Below are 19,618 nucleotides of genomic sequence, written 5' to 3'. Positions count from 1 at the left end.
ACGAAGACATCTCTTTTAATGCCAGAATTAATTTCTATCCTTTTTTATTATTTACAAAATATGTACACATTTCAGGACAAAGATATAAATGTTAGCCTTCCAGTTAATAAAAAATAACCACTGATAACCCATTAAATCCCATTAAAGGGTTATTCACCCAAAAAGGAAAATTATCCCACAATTTACTCACACTCAAGCCATCCTAGGTGTAGGCCTACAGTATATGAGTTTTTTTCTTTTTTCTATATTAAAAAATATCCTGCCTTTTCCAAGCTATATAATGGAAGCGAGTATCGCCAGATATTTTTAAGATTAATCCATGGCTCCAGGGGGTTAATAAAGGCCTTCTGTATGATGAAATATACCTGATTGTGTTGGCTGAAAGAAGAATATACACCTAGGATGGCTTGAGGGAGAGTCAATTATGGGATATAATTTTCATTTTTTGAACTATCCCTTTAAGCCTTTTACTTATTTGTGAACACAACCTTATGAGACGCAGACGCATCACCTAATTCAGCTTGTTTTTTTTTCTTTTCTTTTTTTTTATTTTAAGTCTATGCTGGAGATACAGAGGACACCTCCGTCTTGCTGGTGGACACAGTTGAGGACTCGTCATCACCAAGAGGATTCTTTCCACAGAAAAGAGTGGTCAGCATGCAGTTCCTGAACTGAAAAAGACAGAGTTTCGTTCAGTACACTTTTGTGGACATGTTTAATAACTGAGGGAGTAGATAGGGAATGGGGTGTGTAGGATGTTAATTTCCATTGAAGCTAGTCTGATATATGATTTACCTGTTTGTTTAGTAGCACATAAATTATAGGATTAAATATGGCTGAGCTCTTTGAGAAAAAGGCGGGAACAGCCATGAACTGGGCACTGAAAGCAGCTCCCCTATTAAAGAAGATCCAAGCAGCAACAGAGGCATAAGGGGTCCAAGCCACCAGGAAACCCAAAACCATCAGGACTACCATTTTTGTCACTTCCCTCTCAGCCTTCTGGGTGGATGCTGAGTCCTGCTGTTGAGCTGCAGCCTAAGAGAGCAAAGCAGACAATGTTTAATACAGCTAATATTCCAATAGTTGAGAATTTGCAGCAATGTTTAAAGAGACATTTCATACCGCCTTGACGGTGCAAACAAGCCGCCCATAGGTGAAGAAGATTACGGTAACCGGTGTTATAAAATGGCAGGTGAACATGTAGAAAACGTATGATTCATTGTTGTATTCAGGACTCAGAGTGTAGTAGTCTGGTCCACATGAACACTGCATTCCCTCAGGAATATATCTGTTAAAGAAAGTCACTTGAAATTTAGATTACCCTCTTCTTGTTTAAAATGTCAAGAGAATGTCATTTATGCCAAAATGTGTTGAGTTGGGAAAAGTACATTTCACCTCTTAAAAGTAAGCTAAAATTCTTGTATATTAATAAAATGAAATAAAAAGTCTCATATTCAGCTGAAATGTTTGTTGTTCTCACTTCTACAAGACAATGGAGAACTAATTAATTGCATAATGTCTGATTAGACCAACCTGGACCAGCCAACCAGAGGGGGAGCCGCACATGTCATAGCCATTACCCATGTAAATCCAATTCCTGACAAAGCGTGGGTGGTTGAGAATTTGAAACTACCCATTGGCTTGCAAACCACAATGTATCTCTCGATGGCCAGCACCACAAGTGACCAAAGGGCAACTTGTCCTGTGTAGCAAATAAAAAATAACAATCAATTGCACCCAAAATACAATATAGCTAACTATACCTAGTGACCAAAACAATCCAAAAACATTTTCTATAATAATTTCATAATTAATTTAATAATTATTTTCTCTCACCTCCAAGTGTGGCCATGAAGCCCTCAATGGCGCAGGCAGTTGGTCCCAGAGCAAAGTAGCCGTGAATTGCTGTGTAGAAAGTGACCGTGAATCCAAAACAAACCATGATGGTGCCGGCCACAGCCAGGTTAACCAAAATGAAGTTGAGAGGTTGCCTGAGCTTTTTGTGTTGAGCTGTAACCAGCAAGGTAAGGACATTGATGGGAAAACCCAAGCAGATGAGGAAGAACATGTAAACAGCAAGCAGTTTAAATTGCCACGGCTCAGCAAGATAATACTGTGGATATTCGAAAGGACTCCTCGCTAGCCCTGTCCTGTTGGACATGGGGATGTAGAAGTTGTTTCCCTCAGTGCCATTCATCTTTGCCAACTAGTGACCCAGACCTGGAAGAGGATGCGATCTGCTTTTGAATCTGCTCTTTATTTGCAAAGGTGCATCAGGTGAGTTTATATATCCCTCTGTGGTTCCTTATAAGGGATAAATCCAGGAGCGTAAGATAGGGAGGGTGTTACATTGTGGGATTTGGATGATAAGAGCAGACATAATCACTGTTGTGTTAATCACCCGGTGAGCTTTTGGATCTTGACTCTATTTTGATGTTTGAGATTCTTGTATTAAAAACAATATATTGTTTGTCAGTACAGAGTGAGTATACACAACACTGTATTTAATTTTTAAAAAAATGTGATTGTTGTATGAAGTTTGTTATTTATTATACACAATATACACTTGTTTCCTTATTAGGGACAATAACACACTTAAAGGGGATTTCCTGTCAGATTAAGATATTTATTAAGATAAAATCCCATAATTTTATGTTAGTTTATCGTGAAGGTTAGAGTCCTAAAGGTCTAATAGTTTTGCTAAGCACTTGTTCTGTGGCATCTTGTATTACAAAGTTCACGACAATGAGGTTGATGGACGATTAATTCAAAGATTACTTGGATTAATTTCAATTAAAAGTCACTCCAATGTATCCTTTTTTTCTCAAAATGTTGGAATAAATACTATTAAAAAGGTAATTGTTTCAAATAAGATGAAGGGTTTACAAACAATGGAGAATGTAGTTTTCATTTATTTTCTTGAATATATATATATATTATTCTTATATTTTTTCATTCATTTCGGATTTCACATTTCACACATCTGAGGTCATCATTTAGCATATGCATTTCATTCAAATCGCAAAACAGAATATAAATCATTAAATGAATCGCAAGCTCCACATCTAATCCAGTTGAATTTAATGCCATGTTTTAGATTTAGTTCGAGTTCATGTCAATGTGCAGCTTTATGTTTGTAGATCTTAACATGGTTACCATCAGTCATCAAATAGACACACACAAATCACCAAAAACAATGTTTGCATGCATGTATTTATTATTCTACTTTTCAATATGTATAACATTTAGAAAATATATACACAAAAAGCTGACAAATCAGCCAAAAATAATGAAATGAATAGAATAGTGCATCGTGTCATTGACTTCTGTATATGTATATCCTGTATATACTGTTATGCTTCTCACTTAACCTTGGTTTAACCAGTTCTGGCCATGACCCTCTGATGTGATAATGTCCAGAAAAGAGGCTTATGCTAAGATTTAGTGGTGACCTATACTTTGTGTTGAAGCATTGGTTGAGAGACATGAGATAACCCATAAGTTGGTGCAAACTAATCTACCCATGCTCTTTTTATTGAAGAGAATAGAGGCTAAATGTGGCATTTATCTAGTCCGCATTGACAAAGTAGGGTCAGGTTAAAAGTCTTCTTTAAACTAAAATGTTCCAAGGCAGAGAGAGAGAGAGAAGAGGTACATGGCCCAATAGGATTATAAGTACAGAGATTTTCAAAGCATTACAGAAACTGATCCATGGAGGCTTATGCTTGTTGAAGACAGTGGACTCAAAAACATTAAAAGAATCATCGAGAAAATGTAGTTGGCAAATAATCCTATGCCGGAGACACTGAGGACACCTCTGTTTTGCTCGTCGACACCGAGGACTCCTCATCACCAAGAGGGCTCTTGCCACAGAAAAGGGTGTTCAGCATGCAGCTACGGAACTGAGGATTAGAAAGAGGAATAATGCTAGAATTGAAATAGCCATTTCATTCCATTTACGTCTTCATAGTGCAGGCATACTATCTCATGGTTAACACAATGGTCTCAGGCTAAAATAATGGTTTGTCATTTATTCATTTATGGATAAAAGCATGCCTACTTAAAAGTCCAATGTCGCTCACCTGTTTGTTGAGAAGCACATATATGATGGGGTTAAACAAGGCCGAGGACTTAGAAAAAAAGGCAGGAATAGCCATAGATTGTGCTGAGAAGGCAGCCCCCCTGTTCAAAAAGATCCAGGCAGCAAAGCTAGCATAGGGAACCCAAGCAAACAAGAAGCCCAAAACCATCAGGACGACCATACGTGTCACTTCCTTCTCAGCTTTCTGGGTGGACGCTGAGTCCTGCTGTTGAGCTGCTGCCTGAAAGAATAATATTTGAAATTTTTTTAAATTATTTCAATGTATTTAAAAGTCAATACATATTGCAAGGATGTGTGGTGTGATGTGCACTCGCCGCTTTGACTGTGCAAACAAGGTTTCCATAAGTGAAAAAGATGGTTGTAACTGGAATGCAAAAATGACAGCTGAACATGTAAATGACATAGGATTCATTGTTGAATTCTGGGTTCAGGGTGTAATAATCCGGTCCACAGGAAATTTGCATTCCCTCTGGGATGTATCTGTATTGAAACAATGATTTACAAATAATTTAGTTGACATCAATCAAATGGTTAAACATTATATATACTGTTTGTTAATAACTATGAAAGTTAATGTAAGAATTGTTGTATTACTATTTGAGCCTTAATCTCCTTTCCACTGATTACAAGTCTCTAATGAGCATGAGCGACTTACCTGGACCAGCCCAAGAGTGGGGGCACTGCACAGCTACTGGCCATGACCCATGTGAAAACGATGCCTGTTATTGCATGGTTTGAGGAGAATTTGAAGCTCCCCATTGGCTTGCAGACCACGATGTACCTTTCAACTGCAAGCACCACCAGAGACCAAAGAGAAACCTGGCCTGTATCCAAAAAGAAAACGAGTCAAACATGGAATCCCAAGCAACAAACCATATTGATCAATGCTGAAATCTTACCCCCGATTGTAGCAAAGAAGCCTTCAATAGCACAACCTGTGGGACCCAGAGCCATGTAACCAGCCATGGAGCAGTAGAATGTAACCGTGAATCCAAAAAGGGCCATAATTGTTCCAGCTAAAGCCAGGTTTACCAAAATAAAATTTAGAGGTTGCCTCAACTTTTTGTGCTGGGCTGTGACCAACAGCGTCAGCACATTGATCGGTAGCCCAAAGCAAATCAGCAAAAACATATAAAAACCAAGTGCCTTAAATTGCCATGGATCTGCCAGGTAATACTGCGTATATTCATAAGGATTCCTCACTAGCCCTGTCCTGTTGGACATGGGAATGTAAAAGTTGTTTCCCTCAGTGCCGTTCATCCTGCTGCGGAGGAGCCGAGAGCAGAGGTGTTGCAAGTTTGCCAAGAGGACACCAGCAAAAGTGTACTCCACAAATACTTCCAGACACCTGCTTTTATACCTTTAGCAGAGTTCCCATTTAAAAGAGGTGTCACCATTAAGAAGATTTGGCGGACACTAGACTTCATAACCAACTGGAAGGCATCTACTTGGCTCATTACCAGGAGTGATATGATATCCATCCCCTCTCCTGAGGATTAGGTTTCAAATCTTTGACCGTGTAATCTTTCTCGTAAGTAGGAGGCTGACAGGGATTATCTGTGGGCTGCATACAGCACTCAGATTTTCACATGCCCCTATATGCACACCACTCGAATCCTGGACGTCTTTGAACACCACAGTCAAGAGTAAACAGGAATAACAACTATTGACATTGGAAAGAATTGACTATGACAATGAAGAATCAAACAATTGATCTATGACTGCAGTGATGCTTAGAGGATAGTCTTTATTTTTGAAATAACTGACTGGATTTTGTTTCTGAATTACTAAACGAGGGAGAACTAAGTATTAATCTACTTGCATTTATTTTATACCTATGCATAAGTTGTGGAAACTGTTTTAAAGCAGTTTATGAGCAAGTGCACAAATAGCATGAAGCTTATTCTTCATGAAAACTCTATTAGGAAAATATCTATGTATTTAGTAAATATTAAGGAAAGAAAAAGGAAGCAAACTGTAAGTACATATATATATATATATATATATATATATATATATATATATATATATGAAGAGCTTGTATATATCAAGCTAGTATATTTAAGTTAAATTACAATTAATACGTAATCTTCATTGCCATTTAAGTGAAATTACTGAACTTAAATATACAAGCTTGATAAAAAATGATCATTATAGAAGAAAATTTCAAATGGCACTTCAAATGCATCTGAACTCTTCATATATATATATATATATATATATATACTCTTTCATGAAGAACCTTTAACATCCGTGGAATCTTTCTATTGCACAAAAGTTTTTTTTATAGTGGAAAAGAGGTTAAATGTGCTTCACAATTAGAAAAATATTGAACTGATCACTGAAAGGTTGATATATCTTCATTATAAAGGACAGAATATATATTTTCTTTTAATATATGAGTTCTTTTAAAAAAAAAGTAACCAGTTAAAACAAGGACAATAAACAATAACACAAATTTTGAATGCATGCTTTTATTTAAATATACTAATCAGTTTATAAAATATTTACAGAAACTGACCTGATCAAGCCAGAAAAGTTCATGAAGTACAGACAATAGAATGACAATATATATATATATATATATAGAATTATGACCTCATTCAGAACACAGAACAGAAATGATATTGGTACATGGGTAGACAGGATATTGTGCAAAACACTTTGCATGCGAGTTCAAATATGTTTTATTGAAAGAAAATCCACCAAATTAGAGGAGTAGATTAATCCATCCATCCAGTAAATAACATTTTTCTTTAACTTTAGAACCAGTCATTCTTGAATGATATTGATTAAATGCCATAAAATGGATGTGTATGGTCTTGAAAATTGCCCATTTAGCCATTTGGTCAGCGATACGCTGCATGTCTGTGAACTCATTCCATTTGTATGATGGTGCGCAGAGTGAGCAGATAGGAGGATTAATCTATGCCGGAGACACTGAAGACACCTCTGTTTTGCTTGTCGACACCGAGGACTCCTCATCACCAAGAGGGCTCTTGCCACAGAAAAGGGTGTTCAGCATGCAGCTACGGAACTGTGAATGAGAAGGGAAAGTGAATTCATTCCATATTTAAAGTGCAAAGGGAATCCTTACGTCATACATTACACAACATCAACATATTTTAATACTTTAAACTTCTTTTTACTTTTTAAATGTGGAATATGCTGTGAAAACATATGTAAAATAACTTTAGAAACATGTTGTAAAATAACATTACTCGCCTGTTTATTGAGAAGCACATATATGATGGGGTTAAACAAGGCTGAAGTCTTGGAGAAAAAGGCAGGAACAGCCATAGCTTGGGCCGAGAAGGCAGCCCCCCTGTTGAAAAAGATCCAGGCAGCAAAGCTAGCATAGGGAACCCAAGCTAACAAGAAGCCCAAAACCATCATGATGACCATACGCGTCACTTCCTTCTCAGCTTTCTGGGTGGACGCTGAGTCCTGCTGTTGAGCTGCTGCCTGAAATTTTTGAAGAACCAGTTAGGGATGTAGTGTGACCATCTAGTATATGTGGAAACTATTTTTAAGCATTGATGATTTAAACGTATACATACAGCCTTGACTGTGCAGACCAGATTGCCATAGGTAAAGAAAATTGTGGTTACAGGTATACAAAAATGGCAGCTGAACATGTACAAGACGTAAGATTCATTGTTGTATTCAGGATTCAACGTGTAGTAATCTGGTCCACATGAAGTCTGCATCCCCTCTGGAATATACCTGAAAGAACAGCACTGATACTAAGCAACAGTAAGCAGATCAAAGTGTCAAAGTCATTCTGCAAACTGTTTCAGTGCAATTACCTGGACCAGCCCAAGAGTGGGGGCACTGCACAGCTACTGGCCATAATCCACGTGAAAGCAATGCCTGCTACCGCATGGTTTGAAGAAAATTTGAAACTCCCCATTGGCTTGCACACCACGATGTACCTTTCAACTGCAAGCACCACCAGAGACCAAAGAGAGACTTGACCTATTGACAGGAATTAGAAGTTAGTCCACTGGAATGCACCGTTTTAAAAAGGAATCCAAATGGATTGTCAGTCATCCCTTACCTCCAATTGTTGCGAAAAAACCCTCCATTACGCAGCCAAGCGGACCTAGAGCCATGTAGCCCACAAATGAGCAGTAGAAAGAAACTGTAAATCCAAAGATGGCCATAATTGTGCCGGCAAAAGCCAAGTTGACCAAAATGTAGTTGAGTGGCTGCCGAAGTTTCTTGTGTTGAGCTGTAACCACCAAGGTTAGAACATTGATGGGTAATCCAAAAATGATCAGTAGAAACATGTAGAAAGACAGAGCCTTGTATTTCCATGGTTCTGCTAAATAGTACTGGGTGTACTCAAAAGGATTTCTCACAAGCCCAGTCCTATTGGACATGGGAATGTAGAAATTACTCCCTTCTGTCCCATTCATTCTGCCCTTGTTTAAATTAGATCTAAAGTTAAGATATGAACAGCAGCTAACTCAAGAGATGGTCAGCCCCAAGTGGACAGCAACAGGCATGCTTATATACTCTTCCAAGGAGGCCAAAACTGGAACCGGGTGTTACCAAAAAGATTTATTTGGCTGAGCTCAAAGTTCATAACAACCTCAGATTGAACCTCGGGGCTTGTCCCTCCCTTTAAGCATGATATCCATCTCTTCCTACAAGGATTAGTTTTTAGCTTTGCACAACTCTTAAGCAGCATCTTAAGCCAGGTAAGCTGAAAGTCCAAGTGTGCTCACAATTCTTCATCTCAATCCTGTGACCTTGTCACCTCAAGCATTCATACACTACAAGTTCCTTGAATGCCTTTAAGAATGGCTTCATGAACTGACATGTAAATTGATTTATTAATTAATAGTTTGTTTGCCAACATGCAATTATCCAGTTGGGAAAATAAGTATAAGAGGATTTTAGAGAAGATAGAATTGCAGGCATTATTTTTTGGTCTTCTTTGAAGCCAACTAAAACCAAATTACTGTGTATGCTATCTTAAAATATTAAGAGAAAGAAAACAAGAGTTCAATGTTCTTTTTGCAAGCATGCATTTATTTATTTATACAGCTATTTAATACAAGTATCCAAAGAATATTTACATAACAATGTGTGTATGTGATAAATGTGCATATGAACAGAAAAATAAAACTTTTTTAAGATCCATCAGAATAAAGTTGTGGAGTTCTAGAATTGGGAACGGATGTTTGCTTTTAAAACTGTAAAAATTCTTAAAAAATATGAATACATGCAAATAAATCAATCTATATATTTGACAAAATGTTTGGTGGTTTTTATAATTGCTTTTTTTTTTTTTGTTAAGATGGGGAAAAATAATCCAACCAAGCCGTTGATTCCAACAATGATGAGCAGAGTTGGTGAGTTTAAGTTTGAAATTCATTGAAGAGAACGAACAGATAAATATCCACATGCTTCATAAATACAACTTGACAAGACCAATCTTCATTGTTTCAGCAGGACTTTTTGCAGAGGCAGAGAGGCGCGTTTATGCTGGAGAAACTGAGGACACTTCTGTTTTACTGGTGGACACGGTTGAAGACTCCTCATCTCCAAGAGGATTCTTTCCACAAAAGAGGGTGGTTAACATGCAGCTACGGAACTGAAAAGAAACATAGAATCATTCATGAGCACATGAACATAAAATGATTCCAGGCTTCAGCTAAGACATAATTTAAGAGCATGTACCTGTTTGTTGAGCAGCACGTATATGATGGGATTAAACAATGCAGAGCTTTTGGAAAAAAAGGAAGGAATTGCAAAGCCTTGTGCCGAGAAGGCAGCGCCTCGGTTTAAAAAGATCCAGCCAGCAAAGCTAGCATAGGGAACCCAAGCAACCAAGAAGCCTAAAACCATCATGATGACCATACGTGTCACTTCCTTCTCAGCTTTCTGGGTGGACGCTGAGTCCTGCTGTTGAGCTGCGGCCTAAAGATTGGATGAAAACACGAATAGTGATACATTAATGTTCATGACAGAATTGAAATGTAAATGGACTAAGCAAACTTACAGCTTTGACCGTGCAGACAAGACTTCCATAGCTGAAGAAGATTGTAGTGACAGGTATACAAAAATGGCAAGTGAACATGTAGATGAGATATGATTCATTATTGTACAATGGATTAAGGGTGTAGTAATCTGGTCCACATGATGTCTGGATACCTTCAGGGATATATCTGCGTTAAAAAAAAAATGTTAGAAGATTTTAGCTCATTTACGTTTCCCAAAGTAATCACAATATTAACTCCCATTAGTAATCACAATAAGAAACCTCCTGTGGGTTACAATAGTTGGATTAAAGAGATTTACCTGGACCAGCCTAAAAGTGGGGGCACAGCACAACTGCTGGCCATGATCCATGTGAAAATAATGCCCGCCAAAGCGTGGTTTGAAGAAAACTTGAAGCTTCCCATTGGCTTACACACAACAATGTACCTCTCAACAGCGAGCACCACCAGAGACCAAAGAGAGACTTGACCTGTTAGTACAGGACGAGAGAGTAAATTTAACAGTATATCACAGTTCTTGGGACCAAATTGGTTTTCTTTGCTTCTTACCGCCAAGAGTTGCAAAAAATCCCTCTACCATGCAACCAATGGGCCCGACTGCCATATAGCCAACGCATGAGGAGTAGAAAGAAACCGTGAATCCAAAAAGGCCCATAATTGTGCCGGCAAGAGCCAAGTTGACCAAAATGTAGTTGAGCGGCTGTCTGAGTTTCTTGTGTTGAGCTGTAACCAGCAATGTGAGCCCGTTGATAGGTAAACCGAAAATGATCAGTAAAAACATGTAGAAACCCAAAGCCTTGAATTTCCATGGTTCTGCTAAATAGTACTGGGTGTACTCAAAAGGATTCCTGACGAGCCCAGTCCTATTGGACATTGGGATGTAAAAACTATCACCCTCTGTGCCATTCATCCTCAAACTTGATCCTCAAGTTTAAACTTGAACCAGAAGAGTCCAGTATGACAAGTTAAGCTACAACACTCATCTGCGTCCTTATATACTTTTCCCAGGTGAAACATTTGGCTATGAGGAGGGCTTTCCAGTGGCCAATAAGGAGATTTGTCTACCTTCTTAAAAAAAGTTATGACCTTACCTCCTGTTAAACCTTCTTTTTTAATATGATATCTATCACCTCCTGCTCAGATTAGTTGGAAGGATTAGAAAGATTCTAAGTGGCCCTCTGACCAAGCATAGCATACTCATCTGATAATACGCTGTCTTATGTCATGATCCTGTTCAAGACCAAACACAGTTCAGTTCAACCTAATGATTGATTTTAAATGTTTTCTTCTCTTTCCAAAAAGTTGAAAATGTTACTATTTCACAGAAAAATAATTGTATCACACAGCCGTTCAAAGAAATTCATCACTGTTCTTTATACCACTCTTTGCGGCACCATTTTTTGAATGAGGTACCACTTTGTTTTAACAGTTTCTCTGCACAAAACGACATGCCGAATATATAAAGTTTGGGTCTATAAAAACGGCTTAAGGTGCCTATGTCTAAACCACAAACCTGCTTGATTTGCATTTTGAAATCCTAAAATCAAAACGTAGCTTAGAAGCTACGCCCACACAATTTTTGCTTTACGTCCACACTGAGACAGTGTGTTTTTTAAAGAAGCTCTCCTAAGCGGATGAAAAATTGAAAACACTGTTTTCCCGTTGACTGTGAAAACTAGGGTTTTCGAAAACACACATTAAGGCTGTATCAAAATAGCTATACAAATAAATCATTACAGACTTAAAAATTCAAGCAAATTAACAATCATTTACAAGCTCTACCTCTCATTTCAACCAGATGATCCCACACTAGCTGTATGGATCACAAGCTGTCTGGTAGACATCTCGGCATGGATGAAGGAATATCACCTGCAGCTCAACCTGGCTAAGACTGAGCTTCTCATCTTGCCTGCCAATTCATCTCTACAGCACGACTTCACTATCCAGCTAGATTCTTCCTCAATTACCCCATCAAGGTCAGTCAGAAATCAGCTGACCTTCACAGACCACATTACAAAGACAGTTCGATCATGCAGGTTTGTTATGCACAACATCAGGAAGATCAGGCCTTTTCAAACTGAGCATGCAACACAACTTCTCGTCCAGGCCCATCTAAAGTTTGCCAATCACCATCTGGATTATCCAGAGGAGCAATGGAGACGGCCATGTGGTCTGATGAGACAAAAATACAGCTTTTTGGTCTAAACTCCACTCGCCGTGTTTGGAGGAAGAAGGATTAGTAAAACCCCAAGAACCATCCCAACCGTGAAGCATGGAGGTGGAAACATCATTCTTTGGGGAAGCTTTTCTGCAAAGGGCAGACTGCACCATATTGAGGGGAGGATGGATGGGGCCATGTATCCTGAGATCTTGGTCAACAACCTCCTTCCCTCAGTTAGAGATTTGAAGATGGGTCGTGGCTGGGTCTTCCAGCATTGACACCAACCCAAAACACACAGCCAGGGCTACTAAGGAGTGGCTCGGTAAGAAGCATTTCGAGGTCCTGGAGTGGCCTAGCCATTCTCCAGACCTGAACCCAATAGGTAATGTTTGGAGGGAGTTGAAAGTCCAAATTGCCCAGAGACAGCCCCAAAACGAGAAGGTCTGTATGGAGAAGTGGGCCAAAACCACTGCAGTTTGTGCTGGTAAAGAACTACAGGAAACGAATGATCTCTGTAATTGCAAACAAAGGTTTCTGTACCAAATATTTATGTCTGCTTTTCTGATGTCTCAAATACTTATGTCATGCAATGAAATGCAAATTAATTACTTTAAATTATACAATGTGATTTTCAGGATTTTTTGTTTTAGATTCTGTCACTCACAGTTGAAGAGTACCTATGATAAAAATGACCGACTTCTACATGCTTTGTAAGTGGAAAAACCTGCAAAATCGGCAGTGTATCAAATGCTTGTTCTCTTCAAATTCATCAATAAAATAAGTTCTTGGTGTGCATTGTTATTTTAATCTTCAGCCTACTTAACTTTATTGAACTACTTCATTTGCTGGTTAATAGTAGTTTTACTAATCAGGCACCCATTGGAAAAGGGATGATAGCAGGTTTGATTTGTTCAGGGGATGTTTGAGTGTTTGTTTAGCCTGCAAGCTCTGCGGCAAACAAATGCTGAAAATTAGGTAATAGGTTTAGAGTCTTGTTTGGGATTCTGCTCACTAGGGATGCACAAAGATTAGCCAGTCCTTCTGAACTTGCACTTGCCACCCTGAGTTAACCATAGAGTGTGAATACAAACTCTAGTCCCAAAGCCAATGGTAGTCTTGACCGATCGGCTGGATGACAGACTGGCTAAATAGCAAATTAGACTGAATACATAAATTTAGTACTATCTAAAGCTATGTCCACATTAAATTTGAAAATGCACATTTTATCTGCATTTTGGCCTTCTGTCTACACAGAGACACCATTTGTGACCAGCTTTTTAAAATCACTTTCCCAAGTGAATATATTTGAAAACACTGTACACATTATAATGTGGACTGGAAGGTGTTTGATATTCAAAAATTAATCATCTAACACAAACATGTAATCCATTCAACCCAAACAGTGAGCTGGCAGCCCATGTTGTATTCCCATTTCTTGTTGTGTTGTTAAAGGTAAATGTTACTTTGTACAATCTTCATATTATATTCCTGCAAATCTGCCTGACAAAAACTAGGGGATGACCGAAGGAGATGAGGTGGAGAGCCAGTGGAAACTAACGACATCGCTGGTACTGTAGACCGTGGTGACGATTATCGAATGCAGTGTGAGAAAACTCCTGCTGAGTAAGTTTGAACACCAGCTTTGCTAATTTCTGAGACCATTTCCCTTGGAGTTCTAGGGTCACCTGCATTTCCATTTGCTTTGTTTCAGTGTCTCTACCTCTATGGAACCCACCCCCTTTTGAAATGTATAAGAATAGTTCTGTATTTCAGTTTGTTAGACTATTTTTGAGAAGGCTACAGCGACGAAATAAAGAACTTCTGCGTAAAAAATTCCTCAAAGTCTCCTGGTCTGTTGCGTGGAAGAAAAATTTCACTACAGGGGCATCTCACCTTCAATTGCAGCCAAAACAAAGGACATGCTCATTGATTTTAAGAAAATTCCAAACACAAGAAATTACATCAATCAATCAAAGGTCAAACTGTTAAATGTGTGCAATCATATAAATCCTGGATGTTAATAGACTCAAAACTTTCAGTCTGAACCAGGAACTTTTGGAAAACTACTTAAAACTGTAGTGTGAACAGAGAGCATGCATTTCGTAATAAAAATGCTATGTTTTAAAATATATCAGGATTAAAGGGATAGTTCACTTTGAAAGTAATTTTTGATATGTTTTAGCTTGCCTCAAGGGCATCCAAGATGTAGGTGTCTTTGTTGCACAGTATTTTCAATTCTGAAATTTTTCGGTCAAACCGTTCTTGTCTGTCAGTTATATAATGCAGGTTTAGGGGGCCCACCTCAAAGAGCATGCACAGAGAAGTCAAAATTAAACATGATTTAATGACTCGTGAATGTAAGTATACACTGATGGCCTAAGACACGAAACGAGCGGTTTGTGTGAGAAAACGAACAGTATTTATGTAGTTTTTACCTCTTGTAGCTAAAAAGCTATGTCGAACTGATCTGAATCAGATGTCCAACCGTGACTGAACCGTGTCCAACGTTATGGCAGAAGTGATCTCTCGTCTACGTCATGAATTGTTTACACAGCGATTTCCGAAGTTTTACCTTTCACTAAACATATTTAGATATATACCGAAATCGTCTTCCATTGCGATTTCCCGTAATATGATTCAAAACATGAGGGCATTTATTCACTTATAGCCTGGTTTCAGTCAAGTTCAAGTTGACTTAATCTTTACTATAGTCTAATTTAAGAAAGTTTGCTTCTTTTTGTAAGCCTGTAGTAGCTTGACCATGCTACACTTCTGAAGTAGCTCCCCAACACTGGTTTCAAGCCAGGTGGTAATAAGTTTAAGCATCCTTGTTAAGACTGCTGGCAGTAGATAGAGTTAAGCCAAGTACACCAATGTCTACAGTCCTTCATGGCAGTAAATGATTTATCCATACACATCTTTTTTTTTTTTTTAATTCATGTGCCCTCATAATCTTTAATAAAAACAACTTTCCCTCCCACTTCCCACTTTACGCTTTTTCTTTGAGAAGCCGTTTCACTTTACATAATGATAGGGAAGAAACTACTATCACAACTTTGGTATTATGCTGACTTTATGGCCTCTACCAAACAGCACAAACCTTTAGTCTGTTGTTCTAACCAATCAGACTGCTGACTAGCAACATTTCCAAAAAATCTCATAGGCTCCCATTGAAAATTGCTAATTGTAGTGTCCAATTTTTATAAATCCTATCCAACCATTAGTGCTGCATAAGCATACACATTTGAATATTAAAATATTCAGATTACATTATACCTCTTCAAAGATTTTTAAGATGTTAAAATACATGCACTTTTAAAGCTCAGTTTCCACACTTACATTTTTGCTTTTGCACTTAGCAATATAGTTTTCCACATACACGTATAAGTAAACTTGAGAAGTTTCTTCACTTAACATACAGCCTTGTTGAATTTTACAGGTATCTTTTGTCTATACAACACCATGTTGTAAACTCTTAATCAGGATACTCCAGACTTGGCAAATGCCCTGGCATGCTATAACACTGGGACAAGCAATCCTATGTAGAAACTGTACCTACCTACTTGAACTCTAGTTGAACTTTTGTAGCTGGCATCACATAGGTTCCCATGAAAGTTGAGACTACATTGAGACTTTTCATATACAGTACATTTTGCCATTGAAGTATTACACATGTAACATGTATCCTTGATTTACTTTATTCGCTAACCCTGTTAGTGTAACTTGGGGGCTGTTTACACCTGGCCAGTTCATGCGTTCTCAGATCGGATAGCTATCTGATTTACCAAAACAATTCCAGTTACTATACAACTGGTCACATAAATGTGTTTTTGCAAAACAGATATAAGTCCGATCTTCAATTCCCGTGCTATATGCAGATTTAATGGAGTGCACGTCACCGAAAGCAAAATATGTTGCTGCAGTTTATTGATCATCGGCTAATTTCAAATTCAAAGATGCCAATAAGAGAGAGCTTTAAAGGGTCATTCCACCTCTGGAAAGATGAATGTGTATTTAAAATGGGTAATTTATGTAGAAGAAATGTGAAATTATTTTTGAATTTAATAATGATTGACGATTTCACATTTGCCTTTCTAATGATCTAATCCAATCTAATTTGTGCTCCTGTTACTGGCTAAGAATATTCTCAATTTAAAAGCTGAAAGCTACCAGATTATGAGGCCAAAGGGTCTATGAGGTCTCACCAAAGTCATATGGAAACACTATGAAGCCAAATAAGCTGTTTTTCTGTTGACTTCTTTCTTGAAATGCAAACAATGCACATTATAAAATAAGAAATAAAATTAATGTTAGTGAGGTTTATACTTTTTACAACTATTTACAAATAAATATTCAATGGATAAAGATAACACACAAAATATACTTATGTATATAGTATACAAAATATATAGTTTCCTTTTCCTTTTTAAATAAAAGCTTCCCCATATATTCCCAAATATATCAATGTAAAAACTTGATTAGTTTTGACTGAGATTGTTTTATCATGAAATGTAATTGTCTGCAGCTTTTAGCAAACTTATTCTTGAAAGAAAAACATGCTATGTGCTTGTAATTTGTTGAGGCAAAAATTCAATAAACAGACATCACTGCATAAGAGACACCGAGTCAAATTAATAAAAGGAAAAGAGGTTTATTATTCTTGCAAGAACAATAAGGCTCAGTCACCAACACAGATTACTGTGAAGTGAAATGACGTGCAGAACACAGGCCGGAGTTCATTCTTATATCTCTCTCAAGGTTATTTACTTCAGGCCCAGACTTCTCCGTAAAATTCCAAAAGCCATAGGACTCATTAGCTGGGTTAGATTTACTGCTAACCCCCTCTATCCTCCCCAGTCTAAGATGACCTCTGACCCGGCCGGTTCTCTGATGCCTCACTCCACTAAAGAAAAGACAAATTACTTCCTTCACGGATAGCTAAACCATAAGACATTCCTCCGTTATTACATATAGGAGGTGAACAGATAATATAAAATAGAAAAACATAAGACCCATTAGTTATAATGTGAGATTAAAAATTCCCCCAACAACTTACTACAGCAACACCTAGAAACGTAATGTCAAATATCACTCTAAAATATTTTCAGTTAAATATTAAGTTAATTGATGCTGTTTTAACAATATTTTTCCTGCATCAAAACAAACTATTATATAATAATTAAGAATGGGGTTTGTCCTGGAATGAAGCCCTTTTTTCCTTTGTACTTTTTGATTTGCGTGCTGCCAAATATGTCCTATCAAAAGACAACAAGAATGAAAACTGTGCAGATTTAAAACATATAAGGCCATTTCAGTGTAGTAGTGCTAATTCCCTTACCTTGAGACTTCTGGCAAAAGAACAGTCTTTGGCAAGAATAATAGCTTAGATCTAATTATCTCCTTTAGGAGAACTTTATTGAGAGTGAATTGTTTTAACACACTTATCTTCCTTTCTCAAATCTTTGCCAAAAATCAGCCATGCCTCAACCATTCCCAGACAAATAGAGAGGATGTAGTGAGGTGCGGCTGAGGGTTTCTGAGTTTGTGAGAAATACATACATACTGTATAAGTTTTTGACTAAAAAAAACGGAATACTCTTTTTCGAGGAGAATAATTTGAAAAATGCTCTTCACAAATCAAGATTACCGTATTGGGTAAGGTCTGTGCACGTGCCACCGATGACTTTAACTTTCTGGACTGTTAATATTATTATGAATGTCTTATTGTAAAAGACATTTCATTCTTATACAGATATTGGTGAAGATTATGTGTTATTTGTATTGACTTGCAGATGAATTGATCCCTCAGCTTATATCGTCAGCAATAAGACTTTGTGGTGACTGAGCTAATGTAATTAATTGATGATGTCTGGCTGAGGAACAATTCCCAAGCGGAGTTAATTAATAGATCTTATTATCCAATTCCAGTTAATTTTCCCACCCACTCCCTTCACTCGCTCTTTTGTAGCCAATCACCTGTTGCTTGAGAAATGACATGTCTTCTGGGTAAAAGAGCAAAGGGCTTGATGTTGTTTTCCAGTTAGTGCTCAATGTCAGTCAAGAGTTTATTGATTTAGCCTAAGCCTCCTTATCCAAATCAATGCTTCTTTAATGCATATTTCTGCAAAAAAGGTACGAATTGGTTAGCCCTTCTAAATATTATTTGCTGATGTCATAGAAATCAATTGTTTCCCATTTTTTGTGATATATCAATATTATCAAAACAATTTGTTTATTAAACCATAACTCACTTTGAGTGGCTAAAGTAAAAAAAAAAACTAAAACAAAATCTGATGTCTCCAATGTCTAAAGTAAAAGATTAATATTAACCCAAAAATATAATTAAAAGTCTTATTTGATGCAGATGTGTGGAGGTTTCGTAATTTGTGATCATTGATTTGGCTGACAAATTGTAGTCAGTATAGCAGCTTAGTCCATGTTGGCAACACCTTCATATTCCTTTGCCCTCTTCCCTGACCAAACTCTTGGGATGTGTTTTAACTATAATCCAATTCAACCTGTTACAGCCCTTTACAAAGGCCTAATGCCATTACAAATTACATTTGCTCCTCAAATGTTGAGTGCCTTTATTGTATTACCAATACCTTCGCTAAAATGTACTCCTTTAACCAACATTTTTGATAATTAGGTAATTAGATAATGCTGAATTGGTTGATAATCACCTAGACAGATTAAACCATTCATTCATTCATTCATTCACCATCCATCCTATCCATTCAAGAGCCCGATCTCATGAAAGTTCGTATCTATATCACGAATGTCATTTCTCGTTCAATTTATACACCAAAAATAGTTTTTGCGTGTATATGGTATGTGTTTTTCAAGTGCATATGATACGCACTTTATGGAGTATAATACGCACGAACTCCCCACTCCCCCCTAAACCTACCCAAGGGGTTTTCAGTGCACGCAAAAAACATATTTGGCGTAACAATGGCACGAGAAATGACATTCGTGGTGACATTCATGCACTTTCATGAGGCTGTGTTGCCATTCAACCACTTGTCCTTATAGGATCACAGGGATGCTTGAGCCTATCCCAGCATCTCAGGGGTGAAGGAGGAGGAAAAACCTAACAAACAAGTGCTGGGACACACACTCCACACCAAAGGGGTTTTTAATTCTGTTATCTTATTTTTTGAACCATCAACACATCGAATGAGGTTCGCATCGAGTGAGGTTCACCTATAAAAGGATCAGTTGACCGTAGTATAGGTGATGTGTGCTTTTACATATTGAAATCTTAAAATGACGTATTTAGCATTTTTTATAGTAGTTATTTGAAATAACAACTGCAACAATTAATAATTAATTGTTAACATT

The 19,618-nt window shown here is 37.5% G+C and overlaps 4 protein-coding genes across 4 annotated transcripts; all 4 read right to left on the bottom strand.

Annotated features, from left to right (window-relative positions):
- Positions 1 to 59: 59 nt before the first annotated feature.
- On the bottom strand, positions 60 to 2,212 carry LOC120491271 (green-sensitive opsin-3). The gene is made up of 5 exons (XM_039688990.2): positions 1,837 to 2,212; positions 1,534 to 1,702; positions 1,123 to 1,288; positions 796 to 1,035; positions 60 to 671 (listed from the first exon to the last, which is right to left on the bottom strand). Exons 1-5 carry the CDS (start codon positions 2,195 to 2,197, stop codon positions 558 to 560), a joined length of 1,050 nt encoding a protein of 349 aa, XP_039544924.2. The 5' UTR covers positions 2,198 to 2,212; the 3' UTR covers positions 60 to 557.
- A 476-nt stretch (positions 2,213 to 2,688) lies between these two features.
- LOC120491273 (green-sensitive opsin-2) lies at positions 2,689 to 5,456 on the bottom strand. Its single transcript, XM_089134331.1, has 5 exons — positions 5,002 to 5,456; positions 4,758 to 4,926; positions 4,413 to 4,582; positions 4,083 to 4,318; positions 2,689 to 3,902 (listed from the first exon to the last, which is right to left on the bottom strand). The coding sequence occupies exons 1-5, from the start codon at positions 5,360 to 5,362 to the stop codon at positions 3,792 to 3,794; spliced, it is 1,047 nt and encodes a 348-aa protein (XP_088990457.1). The 5' UTR covers positions 5,363 to 5,456; the 3' UTR covers positions 2,689 to 3,791.
- An 880-nt stretch (positions 5,457 to 6,336) lies between these two features.
- Positions 6,337 to 8,533, bottom strand: LOC120491272 (green-sensitive opsin-1). Its single transcript, XM_039688991.2, has 5 exons — positions 8,163 to 8,533; positions 7,912 to 8,080; positions 7,663 to 7,828; positions 7,328 to 7,567; positions 6,337 to 7,139 (listed from the first exon to the last, which is right to left on the bottom strand). The coding sequence occupies exons 1-5, from the start codon at positions 8,521 to 8,523 to the stop codon at positions 7,029 to 7,031; spliced, it is 1,047 nt and encodes a 348-aa protein (XP_039544925.1). The 5' UTR covers positions 8,524 to 8,533; the 3' UTR covers positions 6,337 to 7,028.
- Positions 8,534 to 9,591: 1,058 nt separating this feature from the next.
- Positions 9,592 to 19,523, bottom strand: LOC120491270 (green-sensitive opsin-2). The gene is made up of 5 exons (XM_039688987.2): positions 10,663 to 19,523; positions 10,415 to 10,583; positions 10,116 to 10,281; positions 9,794 to 10,033; positions 9,592 to 9,707 (listed from the first exon to the last, which is right to left on the bottom strand). Exons 1-5 carry the CDS (start codon positions 11,021 to 11,023, stop codon positions 9,594 to 9,596), a joined length of 1,050 nt encoding a protein of 349 aa, XP_039544921.1. The 5' UTR covers positions 11,024 to 19,523; the 3' UTR covers positions 9,592 to 9,593.
- Between the last annotated feature and the right edge of the window lie 95 nt (positions 19,524 to 19,618).

Source organism: Pimephales promelas, chromosome 8 (assembly GCF_988280905.1).
Source record: "Pimephales promelas chromosome 8, fPimPro1.hap1.1, whole genome shotgun sequence".
In the NCBI taxonomy this organism is placed as follows: Eukaryota; Metazoa; Chordata; class Actinopteri; order Cypriniformes; family Leuciscidae; genus Pimephales; species Pimephales promelas.
Note: the sequence above shows the minus strand (reverse complement) of the source record. Positions and strands in the feature narration are given on the sequence as shown.